The sequence below is a fragment of the Grammomys surdaster genome, unplaced genomic scaffold (assembly GCF_004785775.1).
Source record: "Grammomys surdaster isolate TR1022 unplaced genomic scaffold, NIH_TR_1.0 126121, whole genome shotgun sequence".
Lineage (NCBI taxonomy): Eukaryota > Metazoa > Chordata > Mammalia > Rodentia > Muridae > Grammomys > Grammomys surdaster.
Window position 1 is genome coordinate 3,930,701 of NW_021620929.1, and position 22,237 is coordinate 3,952,937.

Genomic DNA, 22,237 nt, shown 5'->3' on the forward strand with positions numbered 1-22,237 from the left:
TCTCTCTCTCTCTCTCTCTCTCTCTCTCTCTCTCTCTCTCTCTCTCTGGTGTTTCTGATGCCCAATACAATATTTGGCACATAATGGAAGCTTCATGGAGCCCCCCCAAAAAAGTAAAAAAGATGACAAGGAGAGAGAAAGAGAAAAATGAGCTGTGGGATTAATATTGGAGCCCTTGACAGAAAAAAAAAATGTGAGAATCTCATGATCTTAGTGAAGGGAGACTACAAAAGTAAAAGACAATACCAGTTAGTACATGATCAGGGCACAAGCTTGCTGGCATTAATTAGAACTCCAAGAGTCCATTTCCTCCTATGACATATCCAAAACAAAGAGAGTGTAAAAAAATAAAACCATCACCACCAACAAAAACATTCTTGAATAGAGGCAGATAGACTGACAGACACTGCTGTCTGAACACTGGGGATACACATTCACCAGGCAGCCTTTGTACACCCCTAAGGAGTGGGAAGGGACACTGTGAGCCTCACCTCTGACAGCAATAATCATCCACCAACAAAATGTGCAATGTAGTCAGCTCCGTTTCCAGGACACTAATATCAAACAAAGCAATACGGCACCAAGGGGCTTCCTGGGGCTGCTCCAAAGCTCTCCCCAAGCAGCTCTGCACAGCCCGAGACAAAAATTCATATTCTCTACGACTGATCTTTTGACCTTGCTGTGCTCAGATCCACTTGAGGACAGCGAGGGGAAATGCTGGGGCTTGTTTCTGACTTGCAGTCATCTCTCCGCTCTATTTGTTTTGGTGCTGGTGGGGCATGGGAGTTCTAAGTTACTGGTGAGTAGGCTGGCTCGTGGTTATGGGATTGTCGGGGTCTGCCTCTCCACTCCCAGCCTGTCCCTGCCAAGTGAAAGAGATGACTCCCTCAGGATCCAACACTCTGGCTCTGCAGAAGTAGCCACTCTGTTGTTTCAAGGAAAGAGTAAGCTACGGCTCAGTTGACTTAATGTCACCATCACCATCATACTAATGCTTCTGAGATGTTGTTAAATGCCTAGCACCATGAATCTTCTAACCCACACATCAGCCTCTTGGGATAAAGGCCTCTTCACTTGTCATCATGAATTAAGTGTTGTAGTAAACTGAGGCTCGGAGAACACACAGGATTTACTTTAGACCAGGTTTGAACCCAGTCCTACTTCCAGCTCTAAAATTCCAGGTGCTTTTGTTGAAACCACTATTCTAACATTGCTTCTCCCCTCTGTCCTCATGGCTACTCCTTCATGTTTTACATTGGGGAACCGTAGCCTGTTGTCCAGAACGGTGGCTACCTACTTGATCGATAACGTTTTATTGAAACATTCTGTGTTCATTCATTGACACATTGTCCTTGGCTTTCATGCTACCATGGCAGTTCAGACAGAGAGCACAGGGCCTACAAAACTACAAATGTTTACGATCTCAATCCCTGAAAGAAATAGCTTGCTGACTTTTAATGGAGTAGATAAGGCAAATTCCAGGCTGAAAGTTTAAGTTTCATTGTTTCATTTTGCTCAGTGTATGTGTGTGTGTGTGTGTGTGTGTGTGTGTGTGTGTACGCCATGTGTTGGGAACTCCTGTCAATCCCACTTTACAAAGGAGAAAATCGAGTCTTCAAAAATTGTAATAGGTTGGCCAAGGCCACAGACCTAGTAAATGACAGCTACGGGTCAAACTAGGCCCCCAAACCTGCTCCTGAGCACATGGCATTTCTGTCTGCCATGGGCCTGGCAGCACATAGACACTGGGCACATAATGCTGCGTGAGGAATAGCTTTGTCTGTGGGGAGGACTGAGAGGGAGGTGATACCAGACCAGTTAGTATGTGCCTGGGTATAGCAGAGCTAGGGTAGGATTGTGGGAGCCCTGGGGTCACACTTGTCCAGGAAGTCTCAAATGGTAGCAGACCTACAACAGTTGCTGCCAGCAGCAAGGACTCACTGGGGGAAGCAACATATGGGAAGACAGACAGCAGGTAATGCCATCACTTCTGACTGGAGACTGCTTCTCCAACTGTACTGTGGACCTTGGTGTATTTCATTATGAATATAATAATTTTTAAAGTGATGTAGAGGAAGCTTTAGGCAGCCTTTTCCTTGGCCTCTAAGGGGACCTCTCTATAGTGAATGGTTTTTGTCAAAGATGTGAATCCACACTCAAAGGTGGAAGACATGTTCCTCTCTCCCTTAGGCTGGGAGAACAAAAAGAGGCGAGAGGAAAAATAGTGTTCCTGGACAGTACAGCGAGCGTCCTCCCATGGCCCTGCCTTCCAAAGAAAGGCTTGCAAAAATGGGACTCTACCTGCCATGGGCTGGTGTTGGATCATCACTGGGAGATATTTTGGTTTTTTGCTGGCATTCCATTTGACCTCTGAGGAGCCTCAGCCTTCAGGCTGTGGTTTTCTGGACACATCACAGGGTGACCTTCCTTCTCTTTCCTGGTCATCGTCCCTTTGCTAGCACCTGAGTGAAAGAACTCATATTCCTTCATTTACTGTCACTCTGGCCTTTCCTCAGATCTACTCAAACTCTTTCTCTTAGAGTTTGGGCTGGAAATCTTAGGTCTACGAAAACGTACGTGATCTCTATATTTAGGACGATAGCTCTCAGACCTCAAGGTCACAAAAGAAGACTGTTCTTCCTTACTGTAGAATACCCTTCCCAGAACTGAGGTATGATAAGGACGTTTCCCCCTCTCAGTTGCCTCACCAGGAGGTCAGAACAAATTTCATGCTTCTTTCCAACTTCACTTCTTACTTCCTATCTCCAGTCATATACTAATTATTTTGGGTTTTAATTTGTGTTTTCTTCTAAGTGATCTTACATGTCCACTTCTGTGTCATCAGTGTCCATACCCTCTGTGTCCTTTACAGATGGGAAGAGAACCCTTGGTTGCTTGTCTCCCACTGATTCTGAAGACAATGCCACCCAGATTAATGAAAATAGCCACCCAAATGTATTAAGTGCTTCTGACCCAATGGGTTCTTTTCTAATGGCTTTATGGGTATAACTCCTTGTTTAAAGCTCTCTGGTGAGTCCTGAAGAAATAGTCATAGCTACGTATCAAGATGGGAAAATTTAAGCACAGGGAGATTAATCACTTTACTCTTCAAAATGGATGTAGAAATCAGCAGGGCCAGCGTGGATTCCTAGGTAGTCGGTGCTCAGAACAAAGATTTTTGTCCTTTGGGCCTCACCACCTAAACCCTTATACCTCTGCTGTACTTTAGTGGTTCTTGGTAGTTCAGATGAAGCAAGCCATTCACAGCAGATCTGGAAACAAGAGAGTCTGGACCTCCCTCTTGGGAAGGCTACTTTGAGCTGCTGGAGTTGCTTATCATTGATGTACTATCCAGCAGCAATGGTGTCTGGCTTCCCCACCATCTGTCCAAAGTGCTGGGATCACTTGCCAATTTCTGTGTCCCTAGGTAGTCAGTAGGCTCCGATCAGCTCCGGGAAACAGAGGCCACCCCCAGCCAACAGCCTAGCCGGAACGGTGGCAGGTAGCCACCACCTGGCTCGATACAGAATCACTCATCTTAAAGTCCCTATGGAGGCAACACAAGTGGAGTGGGGGTGGGAGGAAACGAGGGACAATTCCTAGGCCAGAAGATAGGAAGAAAGGAGTTAGCGGTCCTCCCAACCTCCTGTGTGCCAGACACTGCTTCTGGGAGCCAAATGAGGAAGTCAGGCCAACAGATATGAGGAGACTTATCCTGAGCCACTCTGCATGGTGTGGTGTAAGCACAAGTCTTCCTCCTTAGGGACAAACCTCATCAAGTAAGTAGTCAGAGGTTGTCCCTCAAGGAGGTGGGTTGCAAATAGGGTAATGGGTGTGACTAGAGATAGAAGAAAGGAAAAGGCCTGCAGTTGCCAGCTAGGATGTTAAACTAGTGAGAGAGAGAGAGAGAGAGAGAGAGAGAGAGAGAGAGAGAGAGAGATATCAAGACATACCAGCAGATTGATAACACACACATACCAGTCAGGGTAGAAGGCAGTCAGGTGAGTCTGGATGGCTAGGAGCCAGGAACACCTACCTACCCTCAATCCCCAGATAGGTCACCAGCATGTAGCCTTTCTCCATCTCCTGTCCTTGGGGCTAAACTAGAGTCCTGACAGTAGCCACTGCCTGGCTTGCTCTGCTTACATGACCTTCTTTTTGCAAGAAGACAGAGTGGGGAATGAGAGGTTTAAATATGAGGCTTTAAAAACATGCGGTTTGACCCAAGCAGGACACCCTTGTTATTATGCAAACACCATGGACCCAGCATGCAAGAGATAAATAGAAGGGGCCTTGTCATCTGTGAGTCACATGAAAGACAAATGCGGCTTCTCTTCTGAACTAGCACAGAGAACATGTCCCACAGTGTGATGTTATTTCCCCTAGTAGAGAAGACTGCCGGGAGCCTAGCCCAGCACTGGTTCTCTCTGGAAAGGCAGAGAATGGGGGGCATAAAGATTGGGGTCATGCTGATAACAGAAGGGGGGGCTGGTGACTGTGAGGGGCGGTTAATGGGGTCAATACCGCTGACAGAACAAAACTTAATTATCTGGGGCTGGCAAGAATGCCCAGCGTGAAACTCTGAACTCTTTTAACCCTTAAGTGTAAGTTTAGACAGACAGATATACATTTGGTAATTAATTCCTGCTAGCTGCAGCAGGGAAATAAGTAGAGGGTTAATTGTTAGAGTTCCTGTCTATATTGCCTTGGCCAGGTGAGAAACTTGGACTCACTGACTCTTCGAGAGTGAGGAAGAAAAGAGAAGAAAAGAAAAAATATTCTATGTAGGCAATATGCACACAAACACACACATACAGACACATCCATACACATACACACACTGGCCAGGCCCAAACACTTGTCTCATCAGCTCCACACGTATTCTTGCATACTTTCATACCTACATATATACCTACACATGGCAAACAGACATATACATATATACATCTGGTAGATGGGCCATAGCCCCAGATGTCACACTTTATTCCTTCTCTTTGGCCCTCTTATACCTTCTTAGAACAAAGTTCTTTAGAACATTACCTCATAGATAAAATGATACATAAAAGGGGAGTTATAGAGGGATGTTGATATTAAGTTCAAAGCAGTGTTTCATTATAAGTTCAAAGCCACAGTTTTGCTTGGCCTCGCTTTATCATAGGGCACACCTGTGGCGTCATCCTTGGATCTGACCTAGAATGAATATTTTTCCTTGATCACAAATTTTGTCACAAGCTTATTTGTCTTTTTAGTGTAATTATGAGAGCTCATTGTATTCCTGATCGTTCGGTCTTTATCTACTATTTAATGAAGAGTGGGTACATTCTATTCTTGATTCTAACTTTATTATATCCTTCTAGCCAAACAACTAAAACCATCTCTTAAAATGTTCTTCCTAAATTTATTTGAATCAAACTAGGAATTCTAGAAGAGCACTAATTCATGAAAGTTCGTCTTTATGTTGATCTGCAAGAAATCTGCCCAATAGGGTGGGCTAATGCCCAGGAATCATTAGACTGTGCAATAGTGATGGGAAAAGGAATATCAGTTGCAAAAAGCAATCCTGGGATGAAGTCTCTTGGGACCTTGCCTCTCAGAGCTCACCCATCATAGGCCATGCAATAAAATGGTGGGCCACCTCCAGGAAAGTCACCTGCTAGCCTTAACCTCTCCTAGATGGCTCCTGACAGAAGACTAGGAAGGAATGAGAGAGAGGTGGGGGTAGGGGTGGGGAAAGGAAACAGATCAAAAAAAGGGAGAGGTATTCTTGGTTCCTCGGGAACTATAAAGCTGGGGACACCTCATAGCAGCCCTCTCCTCTGAGGCGTCATTCCCTCACTGCTTTGACTGGTATTTGAGGTTACCCAGAGTTCTCAATACAGCCTTTCAGACTCAGGTCCAGCACACACCAGTGAAATGAACAGCAGCCACTATGTTCAGCATCTGCTCTGTGGCACATGTGGTACAGACACACTATTGGCTCTTTCAGAAAGAAAGTGTGGCTCTTTAATGACACCAGCGCCCTGTGTTTCTGCCAGCTGCTGACTGCTCTGAGTTCTCTGTTCTTCTGAGATGAGTTCTGACCATAAATTCCCCCCTTCCTTCCTCTTGTGAAAATTCTGCAGTGTAGGCAGGGATCCAAAGGAGAGAAAATCATTGCAGTTCCTGGTAGCACTCTGCAGTACCACAGTGGATGACACACTGCAGAAAGCATGGCTGTTTGCTGTTTCTCTCCAGCATGTGTGCAGTGATTGTCTGTCAGGGGTAGGGGTCCCTGCAGACCCAGTACAGCCTTTCTGCTGATTCTTTGATGGGTATTCAGCTTCCTCCAGTTCCCAAGGAAGTTCCCAGATCTAATCACAGTTTGCATTTCTCATGCTCCTGTCAGATATTTTGGTCAAATCTTTCCTCACCATTACAGTTTTCTCAGCTACAATATGGCACAGATGAGGCCTGGTTTGTAAGACCTCGAAGGAAGGCAAATATGAGCCTCCTTTGGATGCTTTGAGAGCATCACCAAACCTACTGAGGAGCAAGGGGTTTCAGGATTCAGTCCAAAGACTAAGGTTTTAATCAGGAACATACGTCTGACAACATAGGAACAAAGGTTCTTTTGGAATGGGAGATGTCACTTGGATAACATATAGGTGAGACTACTAAATGCAAGTAAGACTAATTAATAGGGAAACAGTCTTAGATCTCAAGAAACCAAAGAAAATGATCCTGCAGTGTAGAAACTGTCCAGCCTCCTTTAACACAACTGGACTCCGCCCACCATGGAAACAGGAAGTATCTACCCCTATTGATCTTAGGAGTGGCTGTAGCTATTCTGTAGCCTCTGAGGGAATAATATTTCAAGTAATTTAAGTCATTGCTTACTTTGGAGGAGAAAGAAGGGAAGTGGGACACTATCCCTCACTCATCTGACAGCTACTTTTCCAATGATTCTGAATTCTTCTATTTGTCTGAGTGGGCAGCTCCCTCACTGTGTGGTCACATAAAGAATAAATCAAAGTCAAATTAAAGATAAAGTGATATAACCTAAGAAAACAGTAAGAAAGTATCCCCAGTCATGTCTTGGGCAGAACTGCATCTGGAAATACCAAGAAAGCTCCTGGGAGAAACTCTAAATACCACAGGAGCTCAATACTATTAAAACAGTGCTTCTTCATAGATGAGAGGATACTGGACCCAATGGCTGCAGGTGGACCAATGGCTGCAGGTGAACCAATGGCTGTAAAGCTTTTCCTTTTGGGAGGCCAAGGTGGAGGTGGCCTTTTGGAAATACCAGCATGAGCAGGCAATGCCTCTTGCTGGGACACTGTGGACCAGGGCAAAATTCCTGTGTGACTGATGTCCCAAGACCTACAAGGTGGGTGATCCCCAGAGATGCTAACTATCCTCCTCACTATCCTCATGACCCTGCATGCCCTTGACAAATATCCAGAAGGATTAATTACTAACCCTAAGACACTTATTAAAGATGCAGGAGGAAAGGGTAAGAAAAGAGGCTAGAAAGGAGAAAAGGAAGAAAGAAAAGGAGGAGAAGGAAGGAAGGGTGTGAAAAAAGGAGGTTGAGAGTTGGGACATAGAAAAGTGAGGTGAGGAGAGGGGAGATGGTGGCACTGGAGAGAAAGACGAAGAACTGTCCAGTGGGGATGAATAGGGGGTAGGGAGGAAGACGGAGTTCAAATAGAGAGGGCAAGGAAAGAGGAGGACTTGGGCTGGATCTGTGGTGTTAGATGTCTTAACATGAGCTGTGTTCATCCGGCTCACAGGCTCATTACACTAGCCCCTGTACTGTTTCATGCACCTGAAGCATTTGTTAGTTTTTCAACAACTTGATGAAGGAGAAGAAGATGATGATGAAAAATTAGGAGTAAGGTGATATTTTCTTCCCTGATTTCTTTGACGAACACAGTTGGTGGCCTACAGTGTTGGAAAAATAATGGCATCCATGACCTGTTCTCTAAGGCACAGAGAGCCAGTCTTCTCCCTCAGTCTTGTTCCCACAGGCTGATGGTGACCCTGACTGTGACCCTGACAGAGGTCATGGCTCCACCTCTGTTCTCAGGATACCAGGGGAAGAGCAGGATGCTGTAGCCTTGACATGCCACACAAGCCTCTCCACCAGTGTTTCCTGAGCTCCTGTGACGTGTCGGGAGCCATACTGCCTAGTACACACATCGGCCACACTGCCGTAGATCAAGGCATTTACATATAGAGGGGAACAGCTTAGGGACTCAGTTTGTGCATCTATAAAGCAAAGATGATTGTCGTGGGAGTTTTTAGGCATCTCAGATCCTAGAGCGGGGTTCAGAGTGACCCAGGGACCCCGAGATTCCCTGCTTTTTCCAGAACAGCTCTACTTCATTCTGTTGCAGACATTGAAATACTACTTAAGCTTCCATTTGGAAAGATGGTTCCACTACTAAGAGAGATTTGTGAATTAGTGAACACGATTCTCACAGTTTCTAAAACTTGAAGTTCTCTATGTTGTTGCTAAAATTACAGTAGCCATCGAAGCCTCTTGTCTATGAGAAATCATCCAACACTTAAGGAGATTCCTACAGTGAACAGGGCTAGTAGACATCAAAAGAAATAATAAACAAGCTAAGAAGAGAGTGTCCATGATATAGAGGGACTTTGGAGGTAGAAAGGGGTGGGAGAGCATCCTGAGTCTTGAAGTCAAAGCTTTGCCATTATAGGGCCAGCCTTGGAAGATGAATGAGAGATCAGTTGGAATCAGGGACAAAGGTGAAAGGAGAGAGTGACCTAGGACTCTCTAGGATTCTTTTAGGACCAGGAGACTCAGGATACAGAGAGCCTGGAAAGGGTGGTACACTATGAAAGGGGATCAGGTGCATAGCAGAGCCAGGTGACTGTGGGACTTGAAGACCACAGGAAGAGCTTAGATTGATTTTTAGTGCCCTGGGACATCATCTTGGAAGGGTTGCATAGAGGGGCTGCTGTGATCTGACGGTACTGTGTGATGAACACGCCTGAGACAGAAGGAAGACAGAGAATAAGATGGGCACTAACGGAACTGATTCTCAGGGTGGTGCAGATGTGAGAGGAAGGAGACACGAGGATAAGCAGCTGGAACTGTGTGGGGAAGTCCAATGTGGCAGAGAGGAAAATGAAAGCAAGATTCCGTGATCAGTATGCACATAATCTAGGGTCTTTTGATATAGAACACACACAGTTTTGGGTCTTAACTTTACCTTCCAGAGACAAATTCTGCTTTCAGCACTGAGTTAGTTTTTTGTTTTGTTTTCTTGAGCATTTCAGGGGGATGCAGTTTTAGATAGACCCAAAAAACGCATGTCTGTCTTTGAGAAGGCTTATTGTGAAAGTGTCCAATCTGGTCAATCTCCAGATTGGAAACACACACACACAAAAAAGCTGTAGACCATAGTATCAACTCTTTGATTTTGGGTGTATGTGCAGTAACACCTGCCAACAGATTTAACCAAGCAATTAAATGAACACAAATGGAAGGGAAGCCATGCTGAAGTCAAGGACCCAGAGGCCAATGATCAATAGTGACTGTGAAGGGCCTTCCAAAGACGCAGAACTGTGCCTCAGACTTCAGAGACTTCATTAGAACACATCTTTATCCCTGCTAGGAAAACAAGACCAACATATAAAAATAGATAGTTTTACCAACTAAAGGAGACCTGAGGTCTTAAGACTGATAGCAAGATCAAGTCCCATCCCTGAGACTTAGGATACATCATGTAATCTTCTCTAAATCAGAAACAATGCTTACCAGCTTCCTAGTGGGGATTACATGAGATTTGAAAATACTTTGTTATAAAACATGGCATACATGGTGAGGGAGATTGCTGACTCTAAGTACAGGAAGGGAAGGGAGAGGGCAAACATGTTAGCAAATAAAGCTGTTTGAAAGGAAAAAGAATGGGATGAAGAGACTCCTGATCAAAACTTATCAATGGTTTCTTGGTATCTAAAATGGAGATTGGTAACTCATGGCTGTGGCTCCCATTCCACTACCTGTTTAGTGAATAGATGTGTAGTAAACAAAACCATAGAGATTTTCTACAAGTCACCCATCCCTTCCTAACAGACACGGATGGCTTAAACAGAACTCTGGGGAGCAAAGTGAAAATGTCTACTATTTGGTCCTAAGCCCAAAATTTAAACCCCAATTAACAGCAGAAGCAACAACAACATCAATGTCCTCATAGTTAAAGATACATGAAATGAGCCAGATCTTTCCTCCCAGTCAGCTGCAATTCTGTGTCACATTCTGTTTGGTACCACTTTTCAGGAGACCATTCCATCCTTCAGTGACAACGCAGAATCTCATCTCCTGCTGCAGTAGGGATGCGAGCTTCTTCTCCAGACTCTGCATCATGACCATTAGAGTGCACACCTCTAACAGACTCCCAACTTTGACCAAGTTCAATCTGAGTCATATACTGGGTAAACATAGTATACTAAAAAGACAGGTGTACTTCATTCATCCGAGAACTACTGATAATAACCTCTCTGAGAGAGAAAGAAAGCTACAATCAAATTTACTCCTTTTTTAAAAAAGATTTATTTCTTTTATGTATGTGTGCTCTATCCGCATGTACACCCGTGTGTCAGAAGAGGGCATCAGATGCCATTACAGATGGTTGTGAGCCACCATGGGGTTACTGGGAATTGAACTCAGGACCTCTGGAAGAGCAGTCAGTGCTCTTAACCGTTGAGCCATCTCTCCAGGCCCCAAATTTACTCTTGCTTAAATTAGTGTGCAAATATTGACGCCATGCTGACGATAGAACTTTGTACAATGAATATCGTGGCATGCGCATGGAGTCGCAGCTGCTTTGAAGACTGAAGCGAGAAGTCAAGGGGAGCTGGAGAAACATAAAAAGATCTCATCTCTTAAATACGCTTTTCAAAATTTGCCTTATGGCCCAGGAGGCAAGGCAAGCTACATAATATGTGGTTAAATTCATTGGTTTGATGAAAGTTTGCTTAAGATCTGCTCTGTGCCAATGCAGGGGCAAAGATTCAGAGTAGATTGTCAGGACATCTTGTTCTCAGGGAGCCTCTAGTCTAGCAGAAGAGGCAGAGTGTCTGCAGAGAATTATACTACAAGGAAGCAAGGGCTTACCAAAGTGTGTGAAGCATGGAGGTGACAAGAGGACAGGTGTGGTTCCTGGGAAGACCACTTTAAGATATTCTCTCCTGTCAGTGGAGGCAGAAGGCCCAAGGCCCACTTGTAAACATCTCATGTCTTCATTTGCATTCTGTCTAATGAGCTAGTGTTGACCTCCTGACCACCTTGACTACCTCTTTCATGCATCACAATTCTGTGACGTTTTATATAAGCCAATTCACTGTTCTGGGCAAGGCCATTCATGAGTCAAAACTTATGCGTTTAACCCTTCATAGTATCACCCACATGCACTCGAGAACAAAGGAGCTGGAGAGGCAGAGGAAGCCTGGAGTATGGGGCTCACAGAGGTGGCCTTGGTGGCTGTGTCTGTCAGGCAGGTGGATGCTGACTGACTCTCTGAAGATCTCTGATATGGGTGAAAGGCATAGTTGGAATATAAACAGTCAGTTTATGTCCCGTAAGTCAATAATCAGGGGAAAACTAGAAACTATTGCAAAGATCAGCTATGACTCCCAGCCTGCAGGCATGCGGCAAGCTGCTGGCTCTCTCTGGGGAGCGATTCTGGACTTTAGCCAGGTTATTAATTGAGCCCTAACCACCAAGTCCAAAGGAACGCCCCATCAATTAGTGGAGCTGAGAGCCCGTGAGACTTAAGTCCTCCAGAGGACTGAGTCTTTCGGCCAGGTGAATGCCCCAAGAAAAAGGCCCAAAGGGGGCTGGGGACACAAGAGTTGGAACATAAATATGTGTCTCAATGAAGGAGAAGACTGTTTCCTAAACTACTCAGGCTTAATGAATCCGATATTCGGTTTCAAGTTCTTGGTCCTTACCGCTACCAAAGTGTAGGACAGCAAACTTTAAATCCCCGTAAGTCAAAATAAAAAAGTCAAATGTGGTTCTGAAGAGGTGTGTCAGCTTTTAAGAGCACTTGCTGTTCTTGCAGGGGACTCAGGTTTGGTTCCCAGCCCCTGGTTTGACTTGCTCACAACTGCCTGTAACTCCAGCTCTACGGAATCTGATGCTCTTCTGGATCTCACACAACACACACACACGAGTACCCTCCTACACACACGTAATTAAAAATAAATTGTTAAAAACATTAAAAATGTCCATTTAAAATAACTTCCATCCAAGAATGGAATACAACATTCCTCTCCTTTATTAGCAATGATTAAAAAAAAATAGTTATTATGAACTGCCCAAGCATAAGGGCAGAGGCATTGGTGAAAGAGCCTCCTATACACAATGTTAAGGGTGTAAATGTACAAGACTCTCTAAGGCTAACCTATAAACTGATAACTTCAACAGTGTTAAATATAGCTACTTTCATCTACTGATTCTTCTAAGATTTTATTCCAAGAAGATAATTAGAAAAATGTGCCAAGGATCACACAGAAAACATGTTCCTTATGGCATTAATAATACCAAGTACATAGAAATACCTGAATATCATCAAATGGAGAGTATTTAAAGAGATCAGGGCACTACCCAACAGAGCCCTGCCCCTAGATAGAAGGATAGCAGAAATCTGGGAGGCACAATGTCACACTTTCTCCAGGTTCTCGGTAGGCAAGGCCTCCTGTCCATCCTTGTATCCATACAAACAGTATGTGCACAGACACTGCACTCTGCATATTGATACAAACAACAGACTTATTTAAGGAAATAGTGCACGGTGGCTCTGGAAGGTGAGGTATCCAGTGATTTTTTTCTTCCTTTTTAAAAACACCTATGTTATTTGAATTTTTATAAGCCCACGATATCTTTACATGTAGGAAATCAACTATATTTAAAGATCAAATGCAAAGTTCTAAAGGGGAGTTAGCTTTCCAGGGGATAGGACAGTGCTGAAATCAGAACAATAGCTTTAAGGAGATGGTAGAGGAAGTTTAAAAGCTGCTGCAGGTTTTGTGTGGTGTGATCAAGACCTGGAGAAGGTAACAAGGCCCAGCACTTAGGAATCTATGCTCCAGAGTCAGTCCTTAAGCTGAAGGCCCGGCTCTGTCACTCTCCAGGTAACCAACTTGGTAGAAAGTACTACCCTTCTGTTTCTCTGTGTCCACACTTATAAAATGAGGAAGCAATATCATCTGCCCCTAAGGGTGTCAGGAGGGCTCAGAGAGTAAATGAAAAACACGTGTCACAGTGTCTGGCATATAATCAATGGTCACTAGACACTAGTGCTCACAAAATTCAGCCCCAGCGTGGGTGAGGTACCATTCTTGGAGTTGAAGCCCTAATGAAAAGTAAAGGCTCCTCAGACAACGTGGTCTATAGAAGCAGGCATTTGGAGGTCTAAGCTGTGAAGTTCAAGGTGAAGAGTCTAGATGCGTGGGTTCAGGTACGTGATGGTCTCGTTGGTTGGTCGTCCCCTTTACAAGATGAGAATCACATCACAGAAGGTCGTGATGAGGATTTAGTACCAAATACACACAAAGCACTTAGCTCCTCAAGTTATCAACACGCATTCATTACTATAAACATTCAATAATTCAATAACTATGAAACAAGTTGCAAGTTTCCTGTCTCCACAGGTATTCATGTCAGCTTAGCAACTACTTACGTAAGGGCACAGAGACTTATTCATGTAAGAACTGTACTTCTAGATTCAACTGGACCTCAAAAGTCTATGTAAAGTCTAGGAATCATGGAACTGACCTTAAAGCTGTTGGTTGGTATGCCATGCTGGGCGATGGGGGTATCACCCTGGGGAATCACACATCAATGCCATGGTCAGAAACTTGCCTGATTTTCAGACCAGTGAGCCAGGTGGTGATGATTCTTCAAAACTGCTCACTCTTTCTTAAACCCACTTCTACTGCAATGGGAAAGCCAAAGGGGATGACTTCCCCATGGGTGAGATACAGAGTCCTATGGCTATGGCTGACTGCAAGCTACAATCCCTCTCCCTGCAAACACACAGTTACACAGTCCTTTGGCATCCACAAAAAGACATGGTAGCAGGCAGATAATACCAGCAACAGGAAGAACACTTCCTGTTCCTGCTGGTCACTTCCTGTCTGCTCAGCTATGAGCTTAGCTACTTGCCAATGCTATCTCATGAACTTATCATGAGAGTGAGCCACTGCTGGCTGTCAGACCATTTTACAGCTAAACATAAAAAAGGAAGTCCTTCAGTGAGTAAGAAATAGAGTCTAAGGTACACTTAGAATAGGAAGGTGGTTAATTTCAAAAGTTTTGTGGCAGCATCTCAGATAGACTTTAATCCTTTCTGAGACCAGCCACACATGTGCTGATCAGGATCAGGGCACAGGTGACTTCTCTCAAGGAGGCACAGGGAAGGCCAAGATGGCCATAGCATTATCTAGCAATTCCCGAGAAAGCAGAAGACCAGGGGGAAAAGTGTAGGCTGTATCCCACCGGTGATGGAGGACCCTCCAAGCAGTAGGAATTGGGTGTTTTGCCAACAGTCCCTGCTTCAGGAGCAAATGACTATTGCTTGAAAAACCAAGAGTTTGTGTCTGCTCAAAAATGGGGTACCACACAGATCACTCTCTCTAAGATCCCCAAGTATTGGGAGGGGAGATGCATTTGTTACTTTCTTTCAAGATCTGTTGGTAGGCCCAGGCAGGCTATAAACACACACTATTCCACATCTCTCTGGCTCGCTTTGTTCTGACAAAGCTAGGTCAGACAGTCCCCTACATCTCTCATACCTGGAGCAAATTTTCAAACCACTGCCAGCATTTGTCCATACACCAGGAGGACAAAGCCAAAACATCCTGACTTGAAATTGCAAATATTCAGATTCAAATAATATCTCCTTGACATTCGATGAGTTTTGGGTTTCTCATTAGTTGGGACGATACCACATCCATTGGTTGTAAGGATTAAATGAGATGATTCTATACTGGAAAGACAGTGGAGGCGGTATCCAAGAGCCAAAGTTAGGAGCTACACAGTTTAGGGTCTGATCTTGGCTCTACCACTAACTGTTTATCTTTAGACGTTTTGCTGAACCTTTCTGAGCCTCAGCTTCCTCAACTGTAAAATGGGAGGAACAGAACCTATGTGTGTAGGGGGTTTGTGATGAGCGAATGAGTTCAGACTTACAAAGTGCCTGGCACTGCACCTGCCACATTAGTGGCTACTCCATAAATGGGAGTTGTTATGATTAATGTGTAGAAAGCCCTCGGCATGGTAAAAATAAGTATTCAATGAATGGTGGCTGTTATTCTTGCAAGGAACAGGCTCCTCGGAGAATTTTGTGCACATTTATCTCCTTGAAAGCAATAAAAATGAAGATGTTAGAGAGGAAGTGTGTCCTTAAGTAAATGTCAGTCATAGCTGGGAGAAGCCACGGGTTCTCTAGCCCCTGCAGGGTACCCAGGACCTCTACCTGCCCTGCCCGGGCCCGGGCTCTCCTCTGCTTCCTGTGGACCTGCCCTTCACACAGCCATGCAAGCTTTCAGTGCATGTCCACTAAGCCTGAGCACAGAATTCGAGAGCTCCGGCTGCATCCTCTCTAGTGACAGGGTAATGAGCAATACACATTAAGTATGTGTGACACAAATGATTCTTTAACGGCAGCTGGCCTTGTATCCTAAAGGACGTGACGGTGGGGATCTCTTGTGATACCATTTTATAACCATAGCCACTCTCCCTCATCCCAACTCCCCAGCAGTCATTAATGCACTGTCTATTAAAATTCTGCTTTAATTTCAAGAAGCCTGTGCAAATGGAATTGTGCAAAGCAATCTTTTGAGACAGCCTTGTTTTTACTACTCTGTCTGGGTGATACATGCCAATATTCCCTTCTTTTCTATTGTTGAGTAGTATGTCACATGTTGGATGTCACATAGCTTGCTGAACCAGTCATCTATGGAAAGATGTTATCTGTCTCTCTGGGGTTATCAAAAAAAAAAAGTATGATGAACTCTTGGCAAATACTGTCATGGAAATTTCAGACGGGACTCCTGACGTGTTCTAGCATTAGGGATGTAGCTAAGGAGGAAGTCCTTGTCATGGCTCCTTAAAGAAAGGCTACTTAAGGTGAGTAGTCACAGATGGAGTTGACTGGGTGGTGACTGAAGGGCGAGGAATTGGTTTAGACGGGCATTTTGTTTGGAGTCCCTTCACCCCAAGGGCACCTTGTTCAGTATGGGGACTGAGAGACGACAGTTAGGACAGGCTGAATCCTTAACACTCTCACTCAAAGGAAACTCAAGGAAACTGGGCTAAGAGGCTAGACCTTGGTGACTGTGGTTTCCCCCTTTGCAGGCACTTCCTCACTGCTCTTAAAGGCTGTCTGCTCTCCAACGCTGGCCCCACCGATGCAGTGACCATGATTCTCAGCTGACCACCTCCAAATAAAGGCTGCAGATGTGGCTCGCTCCTCATATGTGGATTTCAGTCAAGACTGCAACACAGAGCCCAGCCCTCTGAGTCTCTCCAATGCCTCGATTCTGTCGCGGTCATCCCTTTCTGGGTTTTGTGAGGCTATTTAAGGAGTTAAGTTTCCCTCACTGAAACACAGAGATGTACCATGGAAGAAAATAATGGCCCCAACGGAGACATTTCAGATTGACATAAGTGGAGAAGTTCCCTTAGGAACATCATGTACCATCAAAGCAGGGGAGCCCCAGGTCATCTCTTACTCTGCCTATGCATGTGCTACAGCAAGAAGATGTGTTTAAGGTTCCCATAGGCTCGCACTGTGATTTGACGCTCTGGGGAAAGCAGCCATATGGTCTAGACGTAGCAGGTTCCTTTTGGAGTTCACACATTCCGAGTGTAGCACTATCCACCAAATGGTACATTTACTGTCTTTTTGTGGAAGACAGGGAACTTCTAGGATCAGAACTGCTTCTTGGAATCCACTAATAGATGAGCCCTTCAGTTCTCTTGGTAGGTCAGATGTTTCATAATTAGCCTAACTCACAGATGATCTGTTCAGTGGTTATAACTGCAGTGGCATAATATTTCAACTGTGGGGGAAGCACTACAGCTCCTAAGTAGACCAGTCAGGCTGGGAATGGCCGGCAGGGCTTCCTGTATTAAGAGTAGAGAACCACTACATCCTGCTTGGCCATCCTCTTTGTCTCCATCATTAGACACTGCTCTAAAGACCTAAGGGAGATGTGCCCAGGACAAGTGTGCGGTTCTTCTTCTCAGTGAGGCTCCATGGCCCAGCAAAGTATGAAAGTGAGGCCTGTGCTCCTAAAGCGAAGCAGCCTTGAGTCTGTGGAGCTTGTGAAACAACCACACCACCGCAGGAGCAAATCACAGCAAGTGCGATTCAAGGAAGATGGGAACATTAAGAATCCAACCGGCGTGACCGAGGTCAACACCCAAACCCCTGAAGACCCAGGTGTAATGGGGAAGACGCAAGCATCCAGGCACCACCATCCCGCCACCTACTCGCTGTCTTTCCCCAGGTCCCACAAGGCAGGAGGATTCCGCAGCATCTCTATCCAGACCTCTCCCAGTCTCAGGAAGCATTTCCCAGTTTTTAAAAGGAAGAAACTCACGACTAGCAAGTCCCTGGTGGAAATGCCAACAGCATCCCCAAGTGCCATCCAGGTCAACGGCAACCTATCTGAACAGGATATTGTATCCTCTGACCTTGCCTTCCTGAGGCTGGCTCAGCATCTTGAGGATGGGCCTCGAAGGCTCAAAATCCCTCACCCATTTCTCCCTAGAATGCCCAAGGTGCAAAGCAATGGGCCTGTCAGCTTCTGCTTAGAATCTGGGACTTGGATGTCCTCAGAGAAAGCGACAGCTGCCATTCAGGTTCCAGATGATATTTGTCATAGTCCAACCTGGGAAGCTAGAGAGTCTGGTTTCAGCCCAGGAAGCTCAGCTGAAGAAAGCAGCTCCATACCTGCTTTGCTCTCCATGTGTCCAGTGGATGCGCAAAGAGTGATGACATCAGACCTGGAAAGAGTCCCCTCCTGCTCAAATACCAATAGCAGTGCCAACAACATCCAGGGCACAGAGAAACTCACACCTGAATTGCTTTTGCCCAAAGACAACCCTGATGACAAAGACCTTGGCCTTCCATCATCTCAGTCAAAGAAGATGTGTGTCCCCTCACCACCACGGACTCATAGCTCACCTGAGCCAGGTTCCCATAGCCAGCCAGCCCACCTAGGAAGAGCTTCTGATTGCCCAGCATCGAGTGACAATCACCAGGACCTGGAGTCACTCAGAAGTAGCAGCACATCCAAGTCTGTCCCTGTGTGCTGGGAACATGTGACAAAGCTCCCCAGCCAGTCAGATACCCCAGAGCTTCAGACTGGTGTTGGAAGTGAGCGCCTCTCTTCCTCAATTCCAAGGCAGGAGAACAGAGCTCAGAGCAGCAGGGAGCTAGGTTCCAGTAATCACAGTCACCTAGCACAGGGAGAGCTCTGTGACCTCCAAGGCCGGCTGCAATCAGTAGAGGAATCGCTGCACTCAAACCAAGAAAAAATTAAAGTGTTATTGAATGTGATTCAAGATCTGGAGAAAGCTCACGCTCTCACTGAAGGGTAAGGTGAATTTCTTTATGGTGAAAAAACCACTGAGCCAAGTAGTTTTCTGGGAAGGGACGGTGTGAGAAAGCAACATTTAAAAACAACAACAATAACAACAAAAAACCCCACATCCATTCTCTGTTGTTTACCTAGATGATAACTAATGCTCTCCCACCCCACGCCATGCCCCATCCCACCCCATATGTATAGAATTTGCTAATCCTCAGTCTTGACAGGTTGGTGAAAGGGACTAAGGAACTCTAGGATTTAAAAAAATGGGGGGGCATTTATAAAGATGACAGTCTAGTTCATAAATGATGGGTAGTAGGGGGGATGATAGCAAGCAGGGACTTCCTGCCCTCTAAGGGAGCTCACACATTTCCCTTGCTTTAGTTTTGTGTGTGCAGTGCCACACAAGACTTAAGGGGCCCACTAAGCAAGGGTTCCTCTCCACTGAGCAGTCAGCCACCGCATAATGTCCTGAGTGGTGGGCTCAGTCCTGGTATGTGGAGCAACAGGCAGTGTTTGTTGATGTGTAGACTGTCCTGTCTAGAAAGGCTCTAAACGCCAACAGAAAAGCAATGGCTGAAGCCCATCAAACAAGGTTGGAAAGAATGTAGCCAACTGGCAGTGGCTACTAAGAATCAACCTAGACCACCTTAGGAGACTGTGAAGGCAGAACCACCAAGCATAGGGATCAGGAGTCCCCATATTAATCTGCTACTAACTTGCAAAGTTCCTTTCAGGACCACAAGCAGGAAAACCACAAGACATTTGAAATCCATTTAAAGATATACCAAGTACCCCAGGAATGGGAGGTTCCATTGTCATCACCTCAGCCATCATTTCCTTGTATCTTCATGAGCTGTGAGGACTGAGGCAGGTTGGTAGAATGTGTGTGTCTCATGTGGCTTTTGCATTTATCCTGAATGTGTTCTCCTATAGGCGGAACTTTTATCGGACTGGCCAAGATCTCAACAACTGCAGCACCTGCCAGAACACAGCGTGCATCATATACAGGTACCACTCCAAACAATGACCTGCTCTGCAGAGCAGGATGCCTCTGGTCCACAGAACACACTAGCAAACTGTCTTAAGGATAGAGAGCTGGGAAAATCAGAGACAAGCACCTGAGCCTTAAAACAGAAGGTGTTTGTGCAATGTTTTTATTTGGTTCCCAGGGAGGGGCTGTTTCATTTCTTATCCACAAGGTCTAGGAGCAAATCCTCTGATGCAATAGGTAACCCTGAGAGCGAGCAGGTGCCCGTCACCTCTGCCTGAACATCTGCATCTCACTTCTTTTACTTGTTAAGAGGTAGGTAGAGTTCAGGAAGTTTAGGGGTTTGCCCAACTCATGTAGAACATCTTGAGAGCAGAAGTGGCCAGAGTTAGGACTTCCAGATCTTCCTACTCCTAGTTACCATATCTCTCAGTCTCTTCTCTTCACTGGATCTCCTATATCATTTGTCTTATGTGTCAATAACTATGAGCATTTTGTGAGCACTGATAAATACACCATTTCTTCCCAGTACAAGACAAGGCTGCAGTAAAGACAATTATTAGACCTGTGTTTGAATTTCCAAGTCTGATATCCACTTGTCTGGTCTTAGTTTCCTTGTATATAGAGTAGGAACAATGACCTCTATTCAGACTGGCCAGGAAAACAACTGTCACAATGTCTGTGAATGCCCATGGAGACTACAAACTTCTGCACACACTCTTCAGCTCACTGCCATTATTTCTAGAAAGATCGGTGTCCCTTCAGTGGAAACCCACTTGGCGGCACAGTGGAAATACAGCCAGAGCACTCATTTTTGTTGATGACCTCTAATATTGTCTGACAAGAGGGTATGGCTTCTTTTTTTTTTTCCACATAACATTTCTCTTTGAAATGAAAGCAAGGGCCTGAGCAAAACCACTGCTGCATAGGGCTGTCTGTGTTCTCTTAGAGCTGTTCCTTCCCTCTCTAGTACCTTGAGATCTCATTCTACTGAGCACTGGGTACCTGGACACCAGCCAGTAGGTAAGGCCCAAAGCATGTCCTCAGTGACCTGTTGGCTCCCTACATGGAAGACCACATACTTACAAATAACGGGAGCTTCTAGACTACTTACAAAGTACCCCCAAAGCTAAATGCATGCCTTCACATCTCAAAGCAAAAGCCCCTTCCCATCTCCCCCAAAAGGAAGTCGCTCAAGAAAGGCCTGCAGCACTGGAAAGTGAAAGAGGAAGTCACGTCAGTTGCTGCTCTTTATTTTTTGTCTCCTGTCTTAAGCAACTTTCCACATCACTAAGGGAACAAAAAATTATCATGTATCCAGTCAAAAAGCAGAATTAAAATTAAAAAAAAAACCTATTCATCAGAAGCAGGAAGACTTGATTTAGACTAACAGCCACATTTTAGACAGTCTTCCTTCAAGTACCCAGGTTATGTATTATCTATTATTTCCATTTTTTTTTAAAGGTTTGGCTTATGTTAGTAAAAAGGGCACGTAGTTATTTTCTAGTCTAATATGAATTTTATGACCTTCCCCTGAGCCAGTCATTTCTGGCTTCTGAGTTTTCTTATTGGAGAAATGAGTCCCTTTAATTAGATGGTCCCAATGGTGCCTTATAGTTCTGACATTATGTTATTCTAAGTTGAATTAACAGTGACAATATTTGGCTAAACTGCGACCTTCTAGAGTCTGAGAATGTTTGCATTTTTCTAACCCTTACTTCAAACATCCAAGCAAGCATTCTAAAGGCAGTTACATCCCAGCTGGCATGGAAGACCTCCATGCTCTCCTCCCATGCCATCCCAGCATGCATTGTTTGTATCTGTCCCTCACAACATGCAGCCCTTGTTGTCATTCAGAGCCAGACCAAAATCTCAGACACAACCTGTATCCTTGCTTCTAAACCACTGCAAAGGAATGGGCAATTAATTTGATGAAAGTAGAAAGATCAGAACAGTATCCTGTCATGGCAACAGTGAGATGAGAGTTGTCATTTAAGGAAAAAAAATTCAAATGACTTCAAACTTGTGTTGTGTCCTGGAAAGTCAGATCTTAGAAGCTAATGAGCAAGTGATGTGAAATACTCATCCGCAGGCTGTGGTCTCTCTTCCTGATGACAGATGGGTCCAGCGCCCGTCACTGTACATAAAGCACATGGTACATGATGGATTGCCCGCTAGCTTTTCTTCCCTGGAGAGGCTGCTAAGTTAGCAACACATAAGGTTTGCTAAGTGGTGCTGCCCACAGGCCTCACCCCATCAACTCTGGGCTATGACTCTGCTTCCTGCTCCTGTCAAAACACTGAGGTCACTGGTTCTAAGCAGCTCTTTCACTCTGACCCTCCAAACCTCCTTGGCTCCCTCTTCTTGTCAGGAATCTCTTAGATAAATCATCAAGGAGTACAACAGCAATACTGATGCCCCAATAACCCAGGTATGGCTCTTGAGAGCTTCCAGAGATTCAATATACCAACCGAATGACTTCAAGTTTTGGGGGTTTTTGGTGGTAGGGTAGTTGTTGTCTTGAGGGTTTTTTTTGTTTGTTTTGTGTTTTTGTTTTGTGTGTGTGTGTGTGTGTGTGTGTGTGTGTGTGTGTGTGTGAGAGAGAGAGAGAGAGAGAGAGAGAGAGAG

General features: G+C 45.0%; 2 protein-coding genes across 2 annotated transcripts in view; one reads left to right on the forward strand and one right to left on the reverse strand.

Moving 5' to 3' along the window:
* Positions 1–22,237, reverse strand: part of Dock2 (dedicator of cytokinesis 2) — a 414,603-nt gene that overhangs the window by 154,998 nt on the left and 237,368 nt on the right. The gene's annotated exons all lie outside the window — the stretch shown is intronic.
* Insyn2b (inhibitory synaptic factor family member 2B) overlaps positions 1–22,237 on the forward strand; it is a 108,683-nt gene that overhangs the window by 70,114 nt on the left and 16,332 nt on the right. The window contains exons 2-3 of the mRNA XM_028756479.1: positions 16,376–18,624; positions 19,555–19,629. Coding sequence (XP_028612312.1) covers positions 17,279–18,624; positions 19,555–19,629 — 1,421 coding nt within the window. The 5' untranslated portion in view covers positions 16,376–17,278. The remainder of the gene's footprint in view (positions 1–16,375; positions 18,625–19,554; positions 19,630–22,237) is intronic.